Source organism: Nicrophorus vespilloides, unplaced genomic scaffold, assembly GCF_001412225.1.
Source record: "Nicrophorus vespilloides isolate i.1.1-1 unplaced genomic scaffold, Nicve_v1.0, whole genome shotgun sequence".
Classification (NCBI taxonomy): Eukaryota; Metazoa; Arthropoda; class Insecta; order Coleoptera; family Silphidae; genus Nicrophorus; species Nicrophorus vespilloides.
Window position 1 is genome coordinate 26420 of NW_017098195.1, and position 17707 is coordinate 44126.

The 17707-nt window shown below is 38.6% G+C and overlaps 4 protein-coding genes across 7 annotated transcripts; 2 read left to right on the forward strand and 2 right to left on the reverse strand.

Annotated features, from left to right (window-relative positions):
* Positions 1 to 50: 50 nt before the first annotated feature.
* LOC108561876 (gamma-tubulin complex component 4) lies at positions 51 to 2706 on the forward strand. 3 transcript variants are annotated; one of them, XM_017919982.1, is made up of 10 exons: positions 51 to 200; positions 256 to 412; positions 469 to 766; positions 829 to 1009; positions 1069 to 1368; positions 1420 to 1687; positions 1752 to 1932; positions 1990 to 2197; positions 2262 to 2330; positions 2395 to 2706. In XM_017919982.1, the coding sequence occupies exons 1-10, from the start codon at positions 132 to 134 to the stop codon at positions 2662 to 2664; spliced, it is 2001 nt and encodes a 666-aa protein (XP_017775471.1). In that variant the 5' UTR covers positions 51 to 131; the 3' UTR covers positions 2665 to 2706. The 3 variants fall into 3 exon arrangements, with proteins under 3 accessions (XP_017775471.1, XP_017775472.1, XP_017775473.1); XM_017919983.1 differs by having other exon boundaries at positions 490 to 766; XM_017919984.1 differs by lacking the exon at positions 51 to 200 and having other exon boundaries at positions 312 to 412; positions 455 to 766.
* Positions 2707 to 2764: 58 nt separating this feature from the next.
* LOC108561875 (vesicle transport protein USE1) lies at positions 2765 to 3886 on the reverse strand. The gene is made up of 5 exons (XM_017919981.1): positions 3725 to 3886; positions 3499 to 3668; positions 3240 to 3385; positions 2871 to 3182; positions 2765 to 2805 (listed from the first exon to the last, which is right to left on the reverse strand). The coding sequence occupies exons 2-5, from the start codon at positions 3642 to 3644 to the stop codon at positions 2765 to 2767; spliced, it is 645 nt and encodes a 214-aa protein (XP_017775470.1). The 5' UTR covers positions 3645 to 3668; positions 3725 to 3886.
* A 226-nt stretch (positions 3887 to 4112) lies between these two features.
* On the forward strand, positions 4113 to 9012 carry LOC108561883. The gene is made up of 12 exons (XM_017919998.1): positions 4113 to 4517; positions 4786 to 4962; positions 5025 to 5166; positions 5223 to 5478; positions 5536 to 6229; positions 6300 to 6506; positions 6569 to 6807; positions 6872 to 7077; positions 7139 to 7621; positions 7687 to 7913; positions 7979 to 8273; positions 8339 to 9012. Exons 1-12 carry the CDS (start codon positions 4246 to 4248, stop codon positions 8495 to 8497), a joined length of 3357 nt encoding a protein of 1118 aa, XP_017775487.1. The 5' UTR covers positions 4113 to 4245; the 3' UTR covers positions 8498 to 9012.
* On the reverse strand, positions 8733 to 17295 carry LOC108561881 (NACHT and WD repeat domain-containing protein 2). Of its 2 annotated transcripts, none has more exons than XM_017919997.1 (19): positions 16936 to 17295; positions 16668 to 16839; positions 14391 to 14605; positions 14146 to 14337; positions 13908 to 14075; positions 13304 to 13821; positions 12945 to 13240; positions 12615 to 12849; positions 12159 to 12530; positions 11864 to 12095; positions 11621 to 11808; positions 11482 to 11558; positions 10911 to 11423; positions 10599 to 10846; positions 10463 to 10535; positions 10268 to 10404; positions 10004 to 10204; positions 9814 to 9948; positions 8733 to 9746 (listed from the first exon to the last, which is right to left on the reverse strand). In XM_017919997.1, exons 2-19 carry the CDS (start codon positions 16724 to 16726, stop codon positions 9523 to 9525), a joined length of 4083 nt encoding a protein of 1360 aa, XP_017775486.1. In that variant the 5' UTR covers positions 16727 to 16839; positions 16936 to 17295; the 3' UTR covers positions 8733 to 9522. The 2 variants fall into 2 exon arrangements, with proteins under 2 accessions (XP_017775486.1, XP_017775485.1); XM_017919996.1 differs by having other exon boundaries at positions 16659 to 16839.
* Between the last annotated feature and the right edge of the window lie 412 nt (positions 17296 to 17707).

Below are 17707 nucleotides of genomic sequence, written 5' to 3' on the forward strand. Positions count from 1 at the left end.
GCCATAATTGATTTGAACTATTTTTTTATTTTCGTGTGAGGCTAATTTCACGATTATATATATCAAATTATATGTCAAATTCAAAACAGAATTCAGTTAAATTTACGCTTTCTTTTTAAATGATATAGGAAATGTTACACGAGGTGTTATTTTCGCTGTGGCATTGCCCTGGTGATCTGTTTAAGGAAAGCGAAGAAAATGTACGTGTTCTGGCTAATCTAGCAATTATATTCATGTAATCATCCCTCATTTTAGGATTGGGTTGAATCCATTTCCATGCAGGAATTCCTTCATCCTGGCGAAAAAAAACTTCTGCAGAAAATCCTGAAAATATCACTCAATTACCATAACATAGAAAAATTCCGAAAGTCCATCGATAGCTTGGGTCAATGGGGAGTTGCTCAAATGAAAGGTAGGATAACTCTGTTAGATGATTTGTATGTTTTTGAATTAGCTCATCCGTTTCAGATAATATTTGCATAATCCAAGCTGATTCATACCTGATTGTCTTTTGCAATGGCTTGGATAATGTTCTGGAAGATTATCGCAAGGAAATTATTGGATTGGAAGAGAAGTTCCTGGAAAATCCACATTTAACATTGACTTATGTTCTCGCCACTATGGAGAAATATGTCATGCTCTTTGATATGATTAAATCTATGATTCGAACAATCACGAATGAGCAAATCCATGGATGCCTTTTGATGGGCCGTCTCCACATGTACACAATTTCTGGAATTCCACAAATTGTTACAGCGGCAAACAAGTAAGATGTGGTGAAAATAAGAAACATGTATTAGAAAATGACTGTGTAATGTGTTGTTTTAGAATAATTCAAAGTGTGAATACAATGTTCTACAGGCATCTGGCAAATTGGATTATATATGGAGATTTAATGGATGCGAACAACGAATTCTTCATAAGAGATTGCAAATGCGATGACGAGAATTTTCAGTTTCCAGAACAGATCGAGTCTGTTCAAAATGTGGATTCACACGTTTCTAATATAGTATAGTTGTTGTTCGATGAATATTGTATTTGCATTAATATAATAGAATCTAATTTTAGAAAAAGTCTCGAGTGCGTAAACCGTGCACTGTGAGGAAATTTGAGATCAGACCTGATATGTTACCATCGATCCTTCCGTTGGAAACGGCTGAAAGTATTTTGTACATGGGACGTATAGTGTGGATCATAAGCAACGACCCAAAACGTAAGGACGATGTGCAGAAGATGAAATTCAGACGCGATATTTGGGAAGGAAGGAGCGTCGAGTTCTATAAGAAGATAGAACAGCTGGAAACTCAAACATTCAATTTAGTCAATTTCGAAAGGACCATTCAAGTGTGCAAGAATACGGTCACAAATGTAAGCTACATTTTCATACCGTTTGAACAAGTTTCTATTTTATTTTTTTAGTATTTATGGGGTGTTATGGTGGAAGAAGCTGAACTTTTGGAGCATTTGCAAATAATAAGGGATTATTATGCCTTGGGTCGTGGAGAGTTATTCCAACAATTTATCGTCGTCGCTGAAGAACACCTCAAGCAAATTCCAAATTATTATATCGTAAAGAATCTCAATACAGTGTTCAACGAAACTGCGCGAAAGATGTACGGAGAAAATGATAAATCGTACATGAAATTTGAGCTTACAATGCCGAACCATTTGGAATCGAAGAACTACGGTAAGAGAGAGAGAGAGAAAAGAAGAAAGATTAATAAGAAGGATTATAATTTCGCTTTCGTTAGCATCTAACCCGATGTCCAATTTGGAAATATACTTTGATATTAATTGGCCATTGCACATCATATTCCATCCTAAAGTGATGTCGCTTTACAATAGACTGTTCAGTTTCCTTTTGAGGTTGAAAAAGACGCACATCGATTTACACACATTATGGTTGAATCACATGGAGAAAAAAGTGAAAATGTAATGTAGGAATTAACGTGGAATTGAAAAGGAACAATGACATTAAGATAATTTCAGCGATCGAGGTGTTTGGACATTGAGGCATAACTTGATGTTCCTGGTGAACAATCTTCAATACTACTTTCAAGTCGACGTTATCGAAGCCCATTTCTCGCTGCTCAAAACTGCGATCAAAAGCGCAACGGAATTCAAAGATATCATACGTATGCACTCGACTTTCTTAAGTAATTTGATGAGCAAAACGTTTGTAATGTGTTTGGATGATGTATGTAGTTAATATTAATAGTTGTTGCGTTTTTTCATATTAATGAAATCACTATGCATTCCAGAATACTGGCAAGGATCGAGGGAATAATCTGTACCAATTGCCTTCGTTGAATTTTGAAAGAGAAAACATTGTGAGATTGAGAATGCTTGTGTGTAGTGTGTTTATGCCATTATTGTATTTATTGTATATTTCAGGTTTACAATATAATCGTACAGCTGTTGGAGCTCTGCAACAAGTTCTGCTTGTTGGCATCGACCTGGAGCGGCGAACTCTCCGATCTAGAGCTGAATGACCTGGAGGATTTCCAAACGCAATCGGACACCATCACCGAGACTCTGATGAGAGCGCTCTTTTCTCTCCACGAGAAAGTCTCCGGTCACCATCTGTTGCAGTTGCTGCACCGGTTGGACTTTAATCGATGGTACACGAAGAGAAAGCCCGATTTTAATATTACAATAGGTTGAATACGAGAGAGAAAAAAAATCCAACTTGTTTATTTATTTTGTTGCTGCTTATAATAATAATTTAATATAATAGTATATGAAAACGTACTTTTTTTTTCTTTTACTTCGTCTTTTTCATTACTTTCATGAACAAAACCATATCTGCAATAAACATTTGATTATTTAGTAAAATAAAAGGTTTTTTTGTTTGTTTGTTTTGTACTTACTAATGAAAACAGCTAAAACAATGACTAACATTATCCACATCCAACATTTGCAGGCTCTCTTGGAATGCTCCGTCAATTTGCTCGATTCCACTTTCAGTCTTGAGAAATTCTGCTCGGTCATTTGTGATGATTTGCTTACGACTTCCGTGTCCTTCTTAATAATTTTATTTGCCAGCTGCGATTGCTCCTTCAAGCTCTGCGTCAACTGCAACATATCGTTTGCAATCTTCTCCTGCGCGTCTTGGTGATAATGTATCATTTGATCCAAATCATCAAGTCCGTCTTGTTTATCTGCTTTCCTTTGCCTCAATCCTAAACAAACCTCAATCAAGCCACACTGTTTGCAATTGCAATTAATAATAGCCGTACCCAACAGTTCCATTCTAGCAATTGGTTCCTCATTGATCTTTTCATTTAAAAGAAACTGCCTATCACTGTCTGTCTCCATACCAGCGGACACTTTGACATTGTAAATGCGCCTTTTGTAATCATTCAATATTTCTTCATGAGGCTTTCTGAAGATTATAACAAAATGTTAATATTTATTTGCAAATGTATAATAATGATATTATCAATAAAGAAGGCAAGTTTTTAATTAGCTATTAATTAATAAAAGAGTAAAACTCACTCTGGAACCTTCAACATGTCTTTCAACATATCCTCCAACGAGTTAACATATTTTGGGAATCTGTCGTCCTTCTGATTGCTGCTGATCATCAATTCACATTTCAACAGGAGCCTTCTCAGATTCACCTCTTGCCTGGTCAATCCCATCTTTGATAACTCTGAAATGTTCAACTATTCCCAAAGACATTTAACAACTGTTTTAATAAACAACTTAATGAATAACTTACCCTGAATGTTAGAAAGTTACTGGCGCATCAATCAATACTGTATTTTGTTCATTGAAAATAATTTAAAAACTAGAACTAATCATACAATTATCATATCACCGTGGCTTTTAACTGCAGCTGCTGCTGTCATTATCCATCACAAAACATCATCATTGCATACAACTGTCATGCGAAATGTCATTGCAGAATGTTAACTATAAAATTTGAAATTTTTAAAACTTTGGGAAAACTCGATAAAATTGCAAATTACAACAGCGTTGAATGCATGGGTGATAGTTTTTCTTTCCATATATAAAAATACGTATTTTCAATTGGAATTAATGTACAACAAGTACAAGAAAAATATCAGTTATTACATATTTGATTTGGCAGCAATGGAGTTTTTCAAATAGTTGTCCAATAACATAACCAAAAATTTTGAACAATATAAAACATATGTTGTTATCTATAATGTTGACTTATTGGACAATTTATTAATTTATATAAAATTTGTTGAGCAGAGCTGATGAAGTGCTGGAAAGATGGAAGAATTTGATTACAAGTTGAACCAGAACAATGCGATTCTCATAAGTGGAGCCGTGAAGGGCATCATCGAGAAATTAACCAAATTGAAGGACTGCGAGGACAAGAACACTTTCCAAAAGAGTCTCATTTACTTGAAGGAGAAATGCTTGACGGGAAGCGACTGCCTAACGATTACTGCTGCCGCCGGTTTGTTCAGTTTGTGTTCTGATGGGGTTGTCTCCATGGAAGAAGTCCTTAAGGACTTTGTTGCTTCTATTCAACACATCAGGTAATTGATAAATTTTGGTTAGTCTTTAATTATTTAACACATCATTATTCATTGCAATATAATATTTGGTGTAGAGGTTTTTATGAAATATGAAAAGAAATTTGAAATTAGTGAGGATATGATGTTTTATCATAGGCAACCAGAATTCCATCTGTGTGATGAATTTACGGTATTTGTCTTTTCAAAAATTTGAAAATAAACTAAATTTTAAATCATACATTATGAAAATATTTAATATTAGTAGATTTTAAAGAATATTTTTTTGTAGCAACTTTAGCGGTGTATTATATTTTCTATTCATGATGATGGATCATCCGACGAACAGTTCCATGAAATACGGTTTGTCGGATAATCAGCATCCTTTAATTGCCGTTCTTAATCGGGACCCAAAGGTTTGGCCGCTGGTTCTGGCCAATATTCGCAATCGAAGGATCAATGACCATGAGTGAGTTTCAAAAATATATACATCAGGTAATTGCGAATCAATACAATTGTTGATTATTTCAGGAAGCGTCTAGTCGAGCAACTTAAACCGTTCCTGCTGCACGTCTTGTACGATTACGAGATGAAATTCGACGAGAATTTTCAGTATAATTTGCTCGATTTATTCAAAGACGATCTCGACGTTGCGTTCCTTAATAAAATTATTGTAAGCATGCGGCGCTATATAAATTATATGTTTTGTTGAATGATCCAATATTGCAGTTGCTTTCGAAAGGGCACTTGACTAGATCGGCGAGGTACTGCGATTACTTCGCGGAAGTCAATTTCCGAATGGGAAGTTGCGTTTTAGCGCTGTGCGTAAAGGCGATGCTGCTGAAAGGAGTCGAACCTACCGAAGCAATATATCTGTTGCAACAGTACAGTTGCACGGCGGTCCTTCCATCTCAAGTATTGACGATTTTAACAAACTGTATTCACAATATACCGATAGTACAAATCGATTCGATTTTGAACATTTGTAAGTGCGAATTGTGTAGATTGTTGTCGAAAGTTTAAAATATAAAAAGTGTTTCAGGCGAAGACATTTTGAAGCACAAATGTCCGGACACTTCGTTGAACACGCTGAAAGCGTCGCTGATTGTTTGGAAGATACAATTTACCGTTTTCGATGAGAATTCTCGAAGATCCCTGAAATGCATCGACAGGATTTTACATACAAAATACAAGACAGAAGATGCAGAAGATGTGTTGGATTCAGCCCAAATTTTGGATGCTGATCTTTACCTGTCGCAGTGCTTTAGACCTGATCTCGAATTATCCGATATGCCTCGTGAACTGATCTCGCAAATATTTAACCCACTGCTCGGCGTCATCTACTCTGGGGACTGCGAGAACGCCTCAAGGATTCTGCAATCGCTATTGAGTTATTGCGAAGTACGACCGAAAGATACTTTCAAGTTGCTTCCGGTTTTATTATACAAATTGGCAAACTCGCAGAATCCGCAGCTCAATTTGTCGTTGATCAAGGCGCTACCTAAGATGGCCGTACTAAAAGAAAATTTGGCTGTGGTAGTGACGACGCTTAAAGCTGTAGCGAAGGCGTCCGGAATTATGCAGACGTTGGTCCTGTCCGCGTTCTACGAACTTTTCCTCGTAGATTCGAAATGCTTTCCATATTTACAAGAGTTCCTTATAAAGGAAAATAAGGATGACATTGAACAGTACACTTTGAGTCAGGCGTACATTATAAAAGAGATTTGCAGGAAGAAGTGAGTGAACGATCTAATCATATAATCATTATTTTATTTTCCTTTTTTCTTGTTGTAATATTTACATTAGTGTGGGCTTAGAAGTGTTCGGCAGTGAGCTTACGGTTCATTTATCAAGGATATTGAATAAAAAGGATTTGCATTATGGCATGGCCCAGGCTTTGGCCTTCGAAGGTTTGAAATATCTCTGCAGATATGATATTGTTGACGTGGCTTCGGCTTGGTATAATTTGGCGCCACGTTTCGAAAATGAGACGAGCACTAGGATTCTGATTAGGTAAGAGAAACAAACAAAAACGCTGGATGCTCTTATAATGTAATGAATGTACGTGTATTTAGCATCTGCGACTTAATAACGGAAGTATCAAATCTGTACGTGGAGAGTCAAAAATATGACAAGTTAGTAAACGATGTTGTGAAGAAACTGTGGGATTTTACATTGACGACGAGCAGCGCTGATGTATTGGGGGCAGCTTACAAGGCTTTGGGGTGCTTTAGCGTTGAACAGATTACCACTTCAATCCCTGAAATGTATTTGGGTGAGGGTATCGTTGTAAGCGCAGTCGGAACTGTGCCAGGTTGGTGTGAACAAAAGCTGTTTCGCTGCCGCCATCTCGTTTTCACACGTTATTTGTGTTGCAGGGAATACCTGGATACAAGTTCTTCTTCGAGGCAATAGGACCGGGTTGAAAAGCGCGACCGACATGGTTTCATGCTTGATTGCCAAGGAATTAAAGGGTTACAGGAAAGGAGTGTATGAAGTTTCCGAGGGACACGGCGAACCTACGTCGATGAACGTCTCTCGCAATAGCATCACCGCAGCTGTTGCTAATTACGTTAGGATTAATGTAAGTCATTGAAATAACTGTAGATTACATCAATGGATGGATAACCAGAAACGTATCTTAGAATTCCAAGTGGTCGCGTGGTACGGACAAAGATGTGTATCTGGAATGTTTACGTATTCTTGGGAAGAAGTACGCTAAGCCTTTACCGCCGATGGATTGGAATTTCTTGCAGGAACTGATCCATGTGCCGGTGGCTCGTAAATATGCGGTGAATATACTCTCCAGACAGGTGGCATTGTCGGGAACGGCGCGACGTCTGCTGGAGAACTATTTGGTGGCATTGGCGGAAAAGTCCGATATGACTTTGGACGAGTGCAACGGAATTTATGAAAATTTGAAATCACTGTGCAACAGCATTCAACCGATAACATTAAAGCCGTTCATTGCCGCCTCGTTGCAGTTGGCTATTCACGAAAATAATTTGGATTTGATCATCGATTCTCTGAAAGCGGCTTTCACCGATCGCGACGTTTCGGAAACGAACAAGAACGTCATCGGCGAAGTTTTGGTTTATATCAGCGAAAATTTAGATTTCGAATCCGAGGTAAACAACAACTTTTTCATATTTTTATATAATTTACTTGATTCTGATTTATTTATGATGATAAGATGTTCGATAAAATGCTGGGAGTGTTGTGCGTTCTACCAATCGAGCTGATCGATGATCTCAGTTGCCCGAAACAGTATTCTTGTTTAACGACAAGGATCGTGGATAGGTGTTTGAAAATAAGGCTGTCGGCTGCTTTGGTCTCCGATAATCCGTTCACGTTTCTCGACAACTTTATTGATTGCCGTGCTCTACGCCTTGATATTATTCACGAGGAAAAGAGTAACATGTAAGTTTGCAACTGGCAACTGGCAGTAATCGGTATAATTGAATTCTATCTATTTAATCGTTCAGATCTTTCGAGGAATGGTTCAAGTGGAGCAAACATGTATTCGTAAAGCATCGTTACCACAAGAAATGCGTTCCGTGGTTCGTAGAGTTGATGGCTAAAATTCAACTGGAGTTAGCGTCCAGTCAAAAGGTGGATTCTGTTCTGTTTGCGATAACCGTCTTCGTGGGTGGAATTTGCGCCGTGTCCGGTTTCCACGTGTTCGAACCGGAAAGCGATGTTTTCACATTCATCAGATGTTTTCCGTACGCTCTCAGCAACGTCGTCTCGATGGACACATTTAAGCCGCACATTGTTCAGGTATGTTTTGATTTGTTTATCTCACAGTTAAATAAATTTATTATTTTTGCATACTTTTCTTAAAGATTTTGGAATGGCTCCATGATATGTGCACCAATAAGAATTACATTAAATCTGGACAGGCTGAGAAATATATTGAGGTATTCAAGCAAAGCCTTCTAGTGCTAAGGAACAACGAAGCGTTCAATGAGAACTACAAATGGATGAAGTTTATAGATTTATAGGAGATCATATTTTGTTTTAGTTTGTTTCATTTCTTTCCCTCATCTATACATAAAATCACATTATTTTTTAAATAATAAACGTGTTCTTCTGGATACAACTGCTCTGCTTTTCTTTCTCTCTCTCTCTCTCTCTTCATCTTCTAATTCGAATCTGCGTATTTCTTCATTTAATAGTTTAAAACAACTAATTTTTATTTAATCAACATATCATGTTGGTGTCGTTTGGTTTGGTATCTTTTTTTTTTTTGGTACATTGATCAAGAATCACAACATATAAATATAGTATTCTTTAAGTATTGTTCCACATACCAGATGGGAATTCTTCTCATAACAATAAGACTTAATTATATTTATCCTATCCGTAAACGTTACATTCCTTATGTTTTTTTTTCTTCTTACGAGTGTATTTACTGATTTGCGATGACAAACAAAAAAAAGCAAATAAAATTAAAATAACAATAATAACAGTAATAGAATAATGACGTGAAAATTCTGAGGCTAAAACGGAACAAAAAGAGAAAAGAAAATTTAAAACAATCCGTTCGTTAAAGAGTCAACTGATTTGGTCCGTTGTATGTGATTGAAAGCTGAATCGTTGTTGAGTTTGGTAATTCACGATCTAGATCCAGACCCAGATCCAACATTGAATTACCAAGAAAACGAAACATATAGTAAAGTATATAGTAACGTGTGTCTAGGTTTGGAAGAGATCGATGGAAGGGTTATCCCTAGAATATGCTACACACATTTCCCTTCCTCGAATAGAGTAGTACACATTGAATGAGAAGTTGCCAGAGGACGATGTTTCGCTTCTTTCTTTCTTTTTTGTTTTGGCGAGGAAAAGAGATCAAGATGGCTGGGAGGATTACAACCAGCGCAAAGGCCCATCCGAAAAAGGTACTCGTTCACAAACCAGTAAAAACGCAAATTCCATTGTTTCTTCCCCTTCTTCTTCTCTTATTTTTTTGTCTGTTTCATTCTTTGTTGAGATTTGAAAAGATCGTGGATTGCTGCGTGGTAGGTGGTCAGCAAGCGCCGCTTTCGCTTAGATCGAACTCGGCGAAATCAATCTCCGGGTCGCCGTAAGGTACTTCTAGTTCCTCTATTGTTTCCTCTACGCCTGGGCCACGTAATTTTAGAAACACCAGTTCCTCGCATCCCTCCATCGATAGTATTATAGTCTGGCCTTGTAAACTCATATCGCATGTAGTTATATTGAGACTTGTAGTGTACACAGCGACCAAGTTACCTTTACATTCGTAACACAAAAAAAAGAAATAATTCAATACAAATGTAAAAGTTATTGAAATAGTTACCTTTGTTCAAATCCCACACTCTGATCGATTTGTCTCTTCCTTGAATGTCGGTTGATAGGAAGAGAACACCGCGTGGTTCTAAACGTAAATAATTCACCGGCGCAGTGTGTCCCTCCAATGTCCATCGGCAATTCCCTGCAATACAATACATTAGTTATGGGTATAATTGTATTTATACAAGGACAAGGACCTGTAATCAAGTCCCAAACTAAGATTCGGGCATCCTCCAAACCAGAGATAACACAACCACCTTGAGAGCTAATTTCGAGTGAAACAGTATCGCAGGACGGTTTCCACTTTTTGAATAATGTCCCACTTTGTAAATCGTAGACGACAATGAAATTCGGATTCGGCTCGTCGATCTCGTGACAGACACAGCAAACGTAATTACCTAAGAAGAAAGGTAATATATTGCAAGAATATCGTGAACTGTTAGTTTCTCTTTCGATTTTACCTTCGTAAGTAATGGCAGATAGGGATGTGATAAAATCGTGATGAGGTATTCGAAGATCGTAAAGTAATTTCCTCGACTGCAGGTTCCAAACGAGCAATGGGAACGGTTTCTGCGTTTCATCGCCGCACACCAACACTCTAAAAATGAAGATGAAGATGAAACGAATGTGTGTTTATGCATGTTTCGAAAAGTTACCTTCCATCCCCAGAAACGAGCAGAGAATTAAGGAAGCGATCTTCTCCAGCTTTGAAAGTCGTAACGCAATCACCTGAAAATTAACGAGCTGAAAAATTGTCGTTCTCATCTCGAGAGTTGATCTCTTAAAGTTTACCCGTTTCCAGATTCATCAAATTGACGTACATCCGATTCCTGCTGAGCGCGACAAGATGTGAAGCATCGTGGAGGCCGTAATACGGCATCTTTTGGTTCATGACACCTTTCAGTTTGGTGAGGAAGGTGCCCGTGTTGAGATCGTAGATGCGCAACTCCCGTTGACATAGCACTATGCATTTGTGCTGGTTTATCGGTACCAGATTTGTCGGATGAGGTATACCTTTCAGAAGTCTCACTCTTTCCCACCTGAAAAAAAACACGTAAAAACATGAAAATAATTCATTTTTTGAAGAAGGTAAGAAGTACTGACCTTGCCGCATTCCAGACGCTAATTTGTTCGTCTTCGGTTGAAATACAGGCGACGAATTGGTGCGTCTCCGGTAATCTGACTATCAGGTCGTAAGCTTTTCTGCGTTTGGTGGCGTGCTCATCTTCGACGGCAATGTCCAAGCAATAATTTGGAATCAACGAAGGTATCGGAGGATCTTTGCATATAGAGAATATATCGGAACAGATGTCTTCGCCTTTCGGTTGCAGCATTGATAGGAAACTGTAGAATTGCGAGTAAAATTGCCGTCCATCGTAGTTCAAAACGTTTACGTATGTCTCGAGGAAACTTTGCAGTACGGCGACGGATTCGTTTAGAGAAATCCCTTCCTGCTTGCACAGATGAATGTCCTCCAGCAGCTGGAAACAATTGGAGCCACACACTTTATCGTATATCCAGTTCAGGTCGTTCAAGTAATCCGAACTGGACAGTTTTTCGCTTCCGTGCAAATAGTAGTAATGGTATGGAAGTTCATCCAGTTTTCTACGATTGTAGCTGCAAAAAAAAATAAAAACAATATGAAGTTGTAGTTTAATAGATAGACTGCTAGTACCAAGTTCCTAGAAGCGTATCTTGACTAATTAATCTGGCAGATAGATTGGCTTGTGGTTGTTCGCTCCACCATTTACCCTAAAACAATAAGTATAGTTACTATTCTGTTTGCTTGAATTCCTTAATTTACATTAACTAACATTGTAATAATTGAAAAGCATCTCGTGGGCCCAATTCGAGTACGATTTGTAGCGTTTCTTTACAGCCTGCAGAAGCATGTTGTCGCGCCACTGCACACCCAAGACTGTACCCGTCAATGTCCATTGGAGGAAGGGCGCGAGATGTTTGTTGAGGCGAGACCAGGCGAGACAGGCCGGTGCCCAAGATACTGAAACGTAAAAATTTAAATATAGATTTATAGACAATAATAATTATAATAATACCATAAGTTGTATTGTTTTGGAATATCTCATCGTGCGCTAGCAAATCTAACATTTCCGAATCGGTGATGCCGTGCTTCGTCGAAGTCATGATGGCGAGAGCGTGTTCCACTTGATTTTGCCCTAAAATCGTTTCCAATTCCTCCAACATCAGTGTAAGTTGATCGTCCACTTGGCCTTTCGGCACGATGACGTTCTCCTTGTCCGCCCACCAAGACGTTTGCCAAGCCAACACCTAAAATCATTGTTCTTCAATAATGATGACAGGAAATTTAATGGGGTTTATTTGATATGCAACTTTTGTGTACAAGGGGAGCGTGCATTCCTGCACCGATTTCAAAACGCAATCTTGTATTTTCGAGTTGACGCTATGATTGTACTGCATGACGCTCGACATCAGGATGCCCTTCGCCTCCAGTTCTCCCAAGACGGGCATTCTGATGAAACTCTCCTCTGGTATCACTTTGACCATATCCTTATAAATGTCGCTGTTCTCTGATACGGAGATGATTAACTTAATGTTATCCGGCAACTGGAGCGGTAACCAATCGATCACCTTCGAACTGTACATCTTCACTTGTTCGATTCCATCCAACACGACGATCAGCGGACGTTGCATGCAGCTCGCCATCAGCAAGTTGGGTAACGCATTCTTGTAATTGTCTATTGTCTGAAGGGACAAGAGAAAGGGAGAGAATGGGAAAGAAATTAACGATTATTTTCAATTGTGAATTTGTGAGCTCTTTGTTCTTACGTGCGCCACCGACGATTTGTGTCCGTAGGTCAAGATGGAGCATTGGTGTGTTATTGAACTGAGTAGTTGCTCTATTGTGCTGGATTGTGCGCTGATGCCAACAAACCTCAGGACCAAGAACGATTCCGGTAACCATTGGCTAGTGCACTGAGCGATCCTCGCGAGGAGCGTTGTTTTTCCGCAGCCTCCGGGCCCATAGATCACCAACGGGGAATGGTTTTCAGTTAAAATATAACTGAAAGAATATTATAAATATTTTAGATAAAACAATCATATCAGCAAAGTATAATTATTTGTATAATTAGATTGCGTATAGAGTTGTAAACTTACTTTTTAATATCAGAAATAGTTTTTTCGCGATTGACACTGCACTGGGCGGCTTTCTGGCAGAACGTGGTCTGTTGATTGAGTTCCTCGAAGATGCTCGTATCGATGCCGTAGCTCGGCTTCAGGATATTTTTACTTTGGTGTTCGTCGATGATGGCATCTATCATTTCGGTTAGGTGCTTATTCATATGTCCGAGCACCTGTGATATGTACTGAGCGTGCTCAGGTATTTCCATGTTCAGGCCACCATCGACGTACTTTACGGGTAATCTGACAATGTGCTTCTCAGCCAACTGATTCTACAATGCACAAGACAGAGAGAGGTAAGAAATGTAATACAACATGATAGATATTAACATTACCCGTAAATCCCTTTGCAGAATATTGAGACGTCGGAAATGCTCCGATTCGCCCGGACTCGGAGGTTCGTTGGTGGTCTTTTCGCCCGGCGTATACACCCTGTTGATCCAGATGCAGCGCTTCGCCAATTCCTGGCTCATGAATACCGTATTATGCACTTCCTGCTCGACGACCGTCGTCAGGTAAGTATCTCTGAGCTCCTGGCTGAACACATTTATAAGAACGACCAGCATTCTTTCGATTTCACTCTGCCACTCTTCGAGTGCCTTCTCTCGATCTTCAGTTGAAGTCTCTTTGAAGCCGGGAATATGGGAGGAAGTGGACTGAAGCCTGTAGCAGGGCGGTTGCGCCGCTTCATCAAGTTTATACCACTTGGACAATAGACTTTGAGCCGATTGATCCTCGACGCTGTTCATCGCCATCTGGAAGTCTGAACATTCTATGGATATCGGCAACAGGGGCGTTCCCAGCGAGTTGTTCAGGAATAGAACGGGAATCACGTAAGCCACCTCCATTTGACCTGGAACACAATGTACAACAACAACAAAAACATTAAGTATACTGTGTAAGCTAGACACATTGCATTGCAATTAAGAAGATAGGTACGTGTCAATTCGCCGATGCACAGCTCTGGAAACTCGTGATCCTGCTGTTTCTCCAAAAGCGTTTTCCAGTGAAGATCAACGATATGCAGTTCGTATCCTTTCAATCGACAGCGCGCACGCAATTCAGGATATAACGCGTTGTGGAGTGCTCCCTTTTCCACGCAACAGTCTGCAACCAAAGAGAATAAAACAATTTGATTTGCTTGCATTTCAAACAAAAGAAAATAATTAATAAGGACCTTGCGAATCGGCAGCGCACACGTAAATCACAATTTTTCTAGTTTTCGAAGCGGTCTTGGCGAAGCTCACTTTTCCCATCAGCAAGTTTTGCAATTGCTCGGAAAGACTGGCCAACTCCGGAGGAACATTGCCGTCGATAATCAGATCCCTCGGGCTGACGATGCCTGGCGGAGAGCTCAGAGAAAGAGAATCTGCAAGGAATGAGTGTTAGTGGACGAACGAAATCAAATTGTTTCATCGTTACCTGAAACACTAGGTGCAGCTATTCCTCGGAGTATCTTCGACGGTACCTTCTTCTCGTTACCAGTGGACGGTGTCGTGGCATTGGAAACTTGCTGTATCGCCTGTTGACCGGCAGTCGAGGGCTCCAGAAGGACGCCCCCCGTATGGGTAACATGGTTCATAAGGACCTGCTGTTTATCGGAAGGTAGGCTGGCTCGAATCTGGTAGCTACCAGATCTGAAGAAATGCAATCAATTACAAAGGAAGAACAACAAAAACAAATTTCATTTTTAGAATAACTTGGGAGAAATATATTTGGCCGCTGTCCGCGAAAACTTGACGCAGATCGCCTAATAATATATATATAATAAATCTGGCAATACTCTGTTTCGCGGATTACTCTTGCACAAAAAATGTTAACTATCCACCCGGAGGGATCAAAATCCACGCTGCATTTACTTATTTTCCTCGCTTGTGTTCAAAATACAACTATTACGCTATTTATAGATTGCGAATATTTTAAATGCATCATCTATTCACGTATTCCCCCCATCCGAAACGTAAATTTGTCTATTTACAAATATATTGTTTTTTTTGTAAATACAAACAATCAAATATTTTCATTCCTCAATAAAGATAAACATGATTATTAATAGATTTTCAATATTTTGGCAATGATATGTATCATTTTTATCTTAATTACTATCAATTTGATCGATTTACTGCAGGATTCGTTTAAATATTGCATGAATGTGTGTAGCGGTAGAGTTTGCTGTAATGGAAGGACAGGCCTTTATTGCTAGCTGGTCCTTTGTATGTTGCGTCCATTAAGGACTGACCATATATGAAATAGTTGTTGGGACATACAATACATTTGTATCAAGTTTCCACACCGACTCTGTACACTCCATCTAACATAGTTGATGAAAGCCTAAAGCAATTCCATGTACTTTTTTACGACTATTTTACATGTTTTTGACAAAAGAAAAAAAGACGCAATTACAGTAAATTTATACTAATCATAATAATTATTGCATCATTACATAGTGGAAATGGTATACGTATTAAATAATTAGTTAAATTGGAAATTATCAATGACAAAACATATCTGATTTATGATGAATTATAATTAATTAAATGCGCGAAACAGGTAACAGTGAAGTTCTTTGTTAGCAAATTCTGCAGACCGTATAATTTTCATTTACGCTTCTGCGTCTTTAATAAAAATGTATGAGTATTTATGAGTTTCCTTTAAATTCAATAATATTATTGAAAGACAATTTGAAAAAAAAAAAGCGCGAGATAAAAGAAGAACTTTCAAACTCAATGAAAGTTTTATTAATGCGATTATATAAATTTAATTGATTGCAGTCACAGTTTCGTGTTGTATTTATGAAAAATGAAATATAATTTTTAGTATCAAAAAGTAAATTTACGAAGGATTCGTATCAGTTTTTTGATATTATTCAAATGATAATCATTTCTGTGTATAATAAATTGTATTGTTGTTGTCGTTATTATTGTAAATAATGAGTAATAATAATTTTAATTCCGATAGTTATAAATATAATTGTTAATTGTGCAGATTATATTGTTATATTGATAATATAATATAAAGCAAACAAAATATTTGTTTATATTATTGCTGTTGCTATTATCAGAGGATGCAGAAGTAATATGGATGGAATTCAATACAGAATCAACAGATATTGCGTGCGTCTCGCTACACGCACATAAAAATATACAATACAATATACACTTTTATGTTTGTTGGCTATGTACACAAATAGTAGGAATGATGATGACAAAATGATAATTAGAAAAAAAAGTGTATTGGATTGTATATGTATGGAGTATTTTATGGATTTTTGGGTTGTGCGACGAGATTTATCCTTGAAATTGAATTTCTCATCGGCCTGGATCTGGGGGAAAATAGGTCAAAGGAGTTGATATCTCTTCTCTCCCTCCCGACGCAAACCAACCACTAACGCCCACCCGCCGCACCACTCACCCCCGCCCCATATATATCGTATACGTGCGTCGGTAGGTTCGTCGTGACGTCATTGGATGACGTCAGGAAAGTTGGGGACGTAGTCGATGCCTGTTTACTATAGGAGTTGTAGGTAGGAAGGAGGATGACTTTGAATATGATGCGAAAAATAAAATAATAATGCGTAAGATGAGCGAGAGAGAGATCTATGAATAGAAACGCGTCGCAATGTAGGAAAAAGAGATGAACAGATGGAGCAGGGAGAGTGAGTGAGTGAGAGATAGTGAGATAAACACTTACTCTTCGGACCTTTGGGACATGTTGTCCTTATCCTTGTGTCCCTGTCCGCTGCTGCAGGAGTTCCCCATTTTCGCTGCGAGTACTCGGGTCCTTCAAGAGCGCTCATACCATGACATCAAGACCATCTTCATCATCTTCATACAGGTTCTTCAGCGTGCACGCACGGGCCTCGCTTCTGCCTCTTTCATTATCATTATTATTAGCCCCAGTTAAATATGTATTTAGATATATATATATATATAAATAAAATACCAACAAACAAACAAAAAAAACTAACTTTCGATTCGATGGTAAGCCGACGACTCTCTTTCGCCGCGCATCGGGTTTATCTTAAGTGTTGTGGTTGTTTTCTTCTTCTATTGTTATTCTTTTTTTCCGCCGTTTGAATTTGCCGCGCAGCACAAAGAGAACCACCGTTTAATGGGTAAAAGATCGCGTTTCCGGCGTGACGGTGACTTCCTTCTGGGTCCGACGTCGGTGGCCGATCGGTATCGTTTGGTGCATGTCTTCTTCGTGTCCACTAAAGATAGACACACAGCCAGCCAGCCAACCAACCAACCAACGAACGAACGGACGAACGTTGGAGAGCGCGCGCGAGTCTGCCACTCACGACAATATAATCAATGTGTCGGGACGCCAAGGCGACGACGCGCGAGCACGCGCCACCTCCGACGCCGACGCCGACGGCGTGACGTCAAAAGCGTCGTCCCATCCCCACCCCACACACACACACTCTCTTATAGGATTTATTGTAAAAGAGAAGCAAAAAATAAAATACACTAGTACTCGCTAACATCTCCAACAAAAACAATAACAACAACAACATCCAAGAAAATCACTTCATCATCTTGAAAACAACAATAATAAATGTCTCAAGCTTTATCATCATTTATCATGTTTTCTATTAACTGACAACACAAAACAACATTGAAGGATGCTGTTTTCATTTTAATTTGTAATCATATTATTATTATGAACCTTCTTCATTGGATCTAAGTAAATAAATGTTTCAATTGAATCAATTTCAATTGAATGTTGTTGTTTTCTTT

Excerpts from the sequence above, each read along its gene's own strand:
- LOC108561876 (XM_017919982.1), top strand. The coding sequence starts at position 132 with ATGTTACACGAGGTGTTATTTTCGCTGTGGCATTGCCCTGGTGATCTG. Across the intron at positions 1,010-1,068 it reads ATTCACACGTTTCTAATATA|AAAAAGTCTCGAGTGCGTAA; the intron begins GTATAGTTGTTG and ends ATCTAATTTTAG. Across the intron at positions 2,331-2,394 it reads ATTTTGAAAGAGAAAACATT|GTTTACAATATAATCGTACA; the intron begins GTGAGATTGAGA and ends TGTATATTTCAG.
- LOC108561875 (XM_017919981.1), bottom strand. The coding sequence starts at position 3,644 with ATGGGATTGACCAGGCAAGAGGTGAATCTGAGAAGGCTCCTGTTGAAA. Across the intron at positions 3,386-3,498 it reads GACATGTTGAAGGTTCCAGA|AAAGCCTCATGAAGAAATAT; the intron begins GTGAGTTTTACT and ends TATAATCTTCAG. Across the intron at positions 3,183-3,239 it reads TGCTAGAATGGAACTGTTGG|GATTGAGGCAAAGGAAAGCA; the intron begins GTACGGCTATTA and ends AGGTTTGTTTAG.
- LOC108561883 (XM_017919998.1), top strand. The coding sequence starts at position 4,246 with ATGGAAGAATTTGATTACAAGTTGAACCAGAACAATGCGATTCTCATA. Across the intron at positions 5,479-5,535 it reads CGATTCGATTTTGAACATTT|GCGAAGACATTTTGAAGCAC; the intron begins GTAAGTGCGAAT and ends AAAGTGTTTCAG. Across the intron at positions 6,230-6,299 it reads AAAGAGATTTGCAGGAAGAA|TGTGGGCTTAGAAGTGTTCG; the intron begins GTGAGTGAACGA and ends TATTTACATTAG.
- LOC108561881 (XM_017919996.1), bottom strand. The coding sequence starts at position 16,726 with ATGGGGAACTCCTGCAGCAGCGGACAGGGACACAAGGATAAGGACAAC. Across the intron at positions 13,241-13,303 it reads TTCTGCAAAGGGATTTACGG|AATCAGTTGGCTGAGAAGCA; the intron begins GTAATGTTAATA and ends TGTGCATTGTAG. Across the intron at positions 10,205-10,267 it reads ATCTGCCATTACTTACGAAG|GTAATTACGTTTGCTGTGTC; the intron begins GTAAAATCGAAA and ends CTTTCTTCTTAG.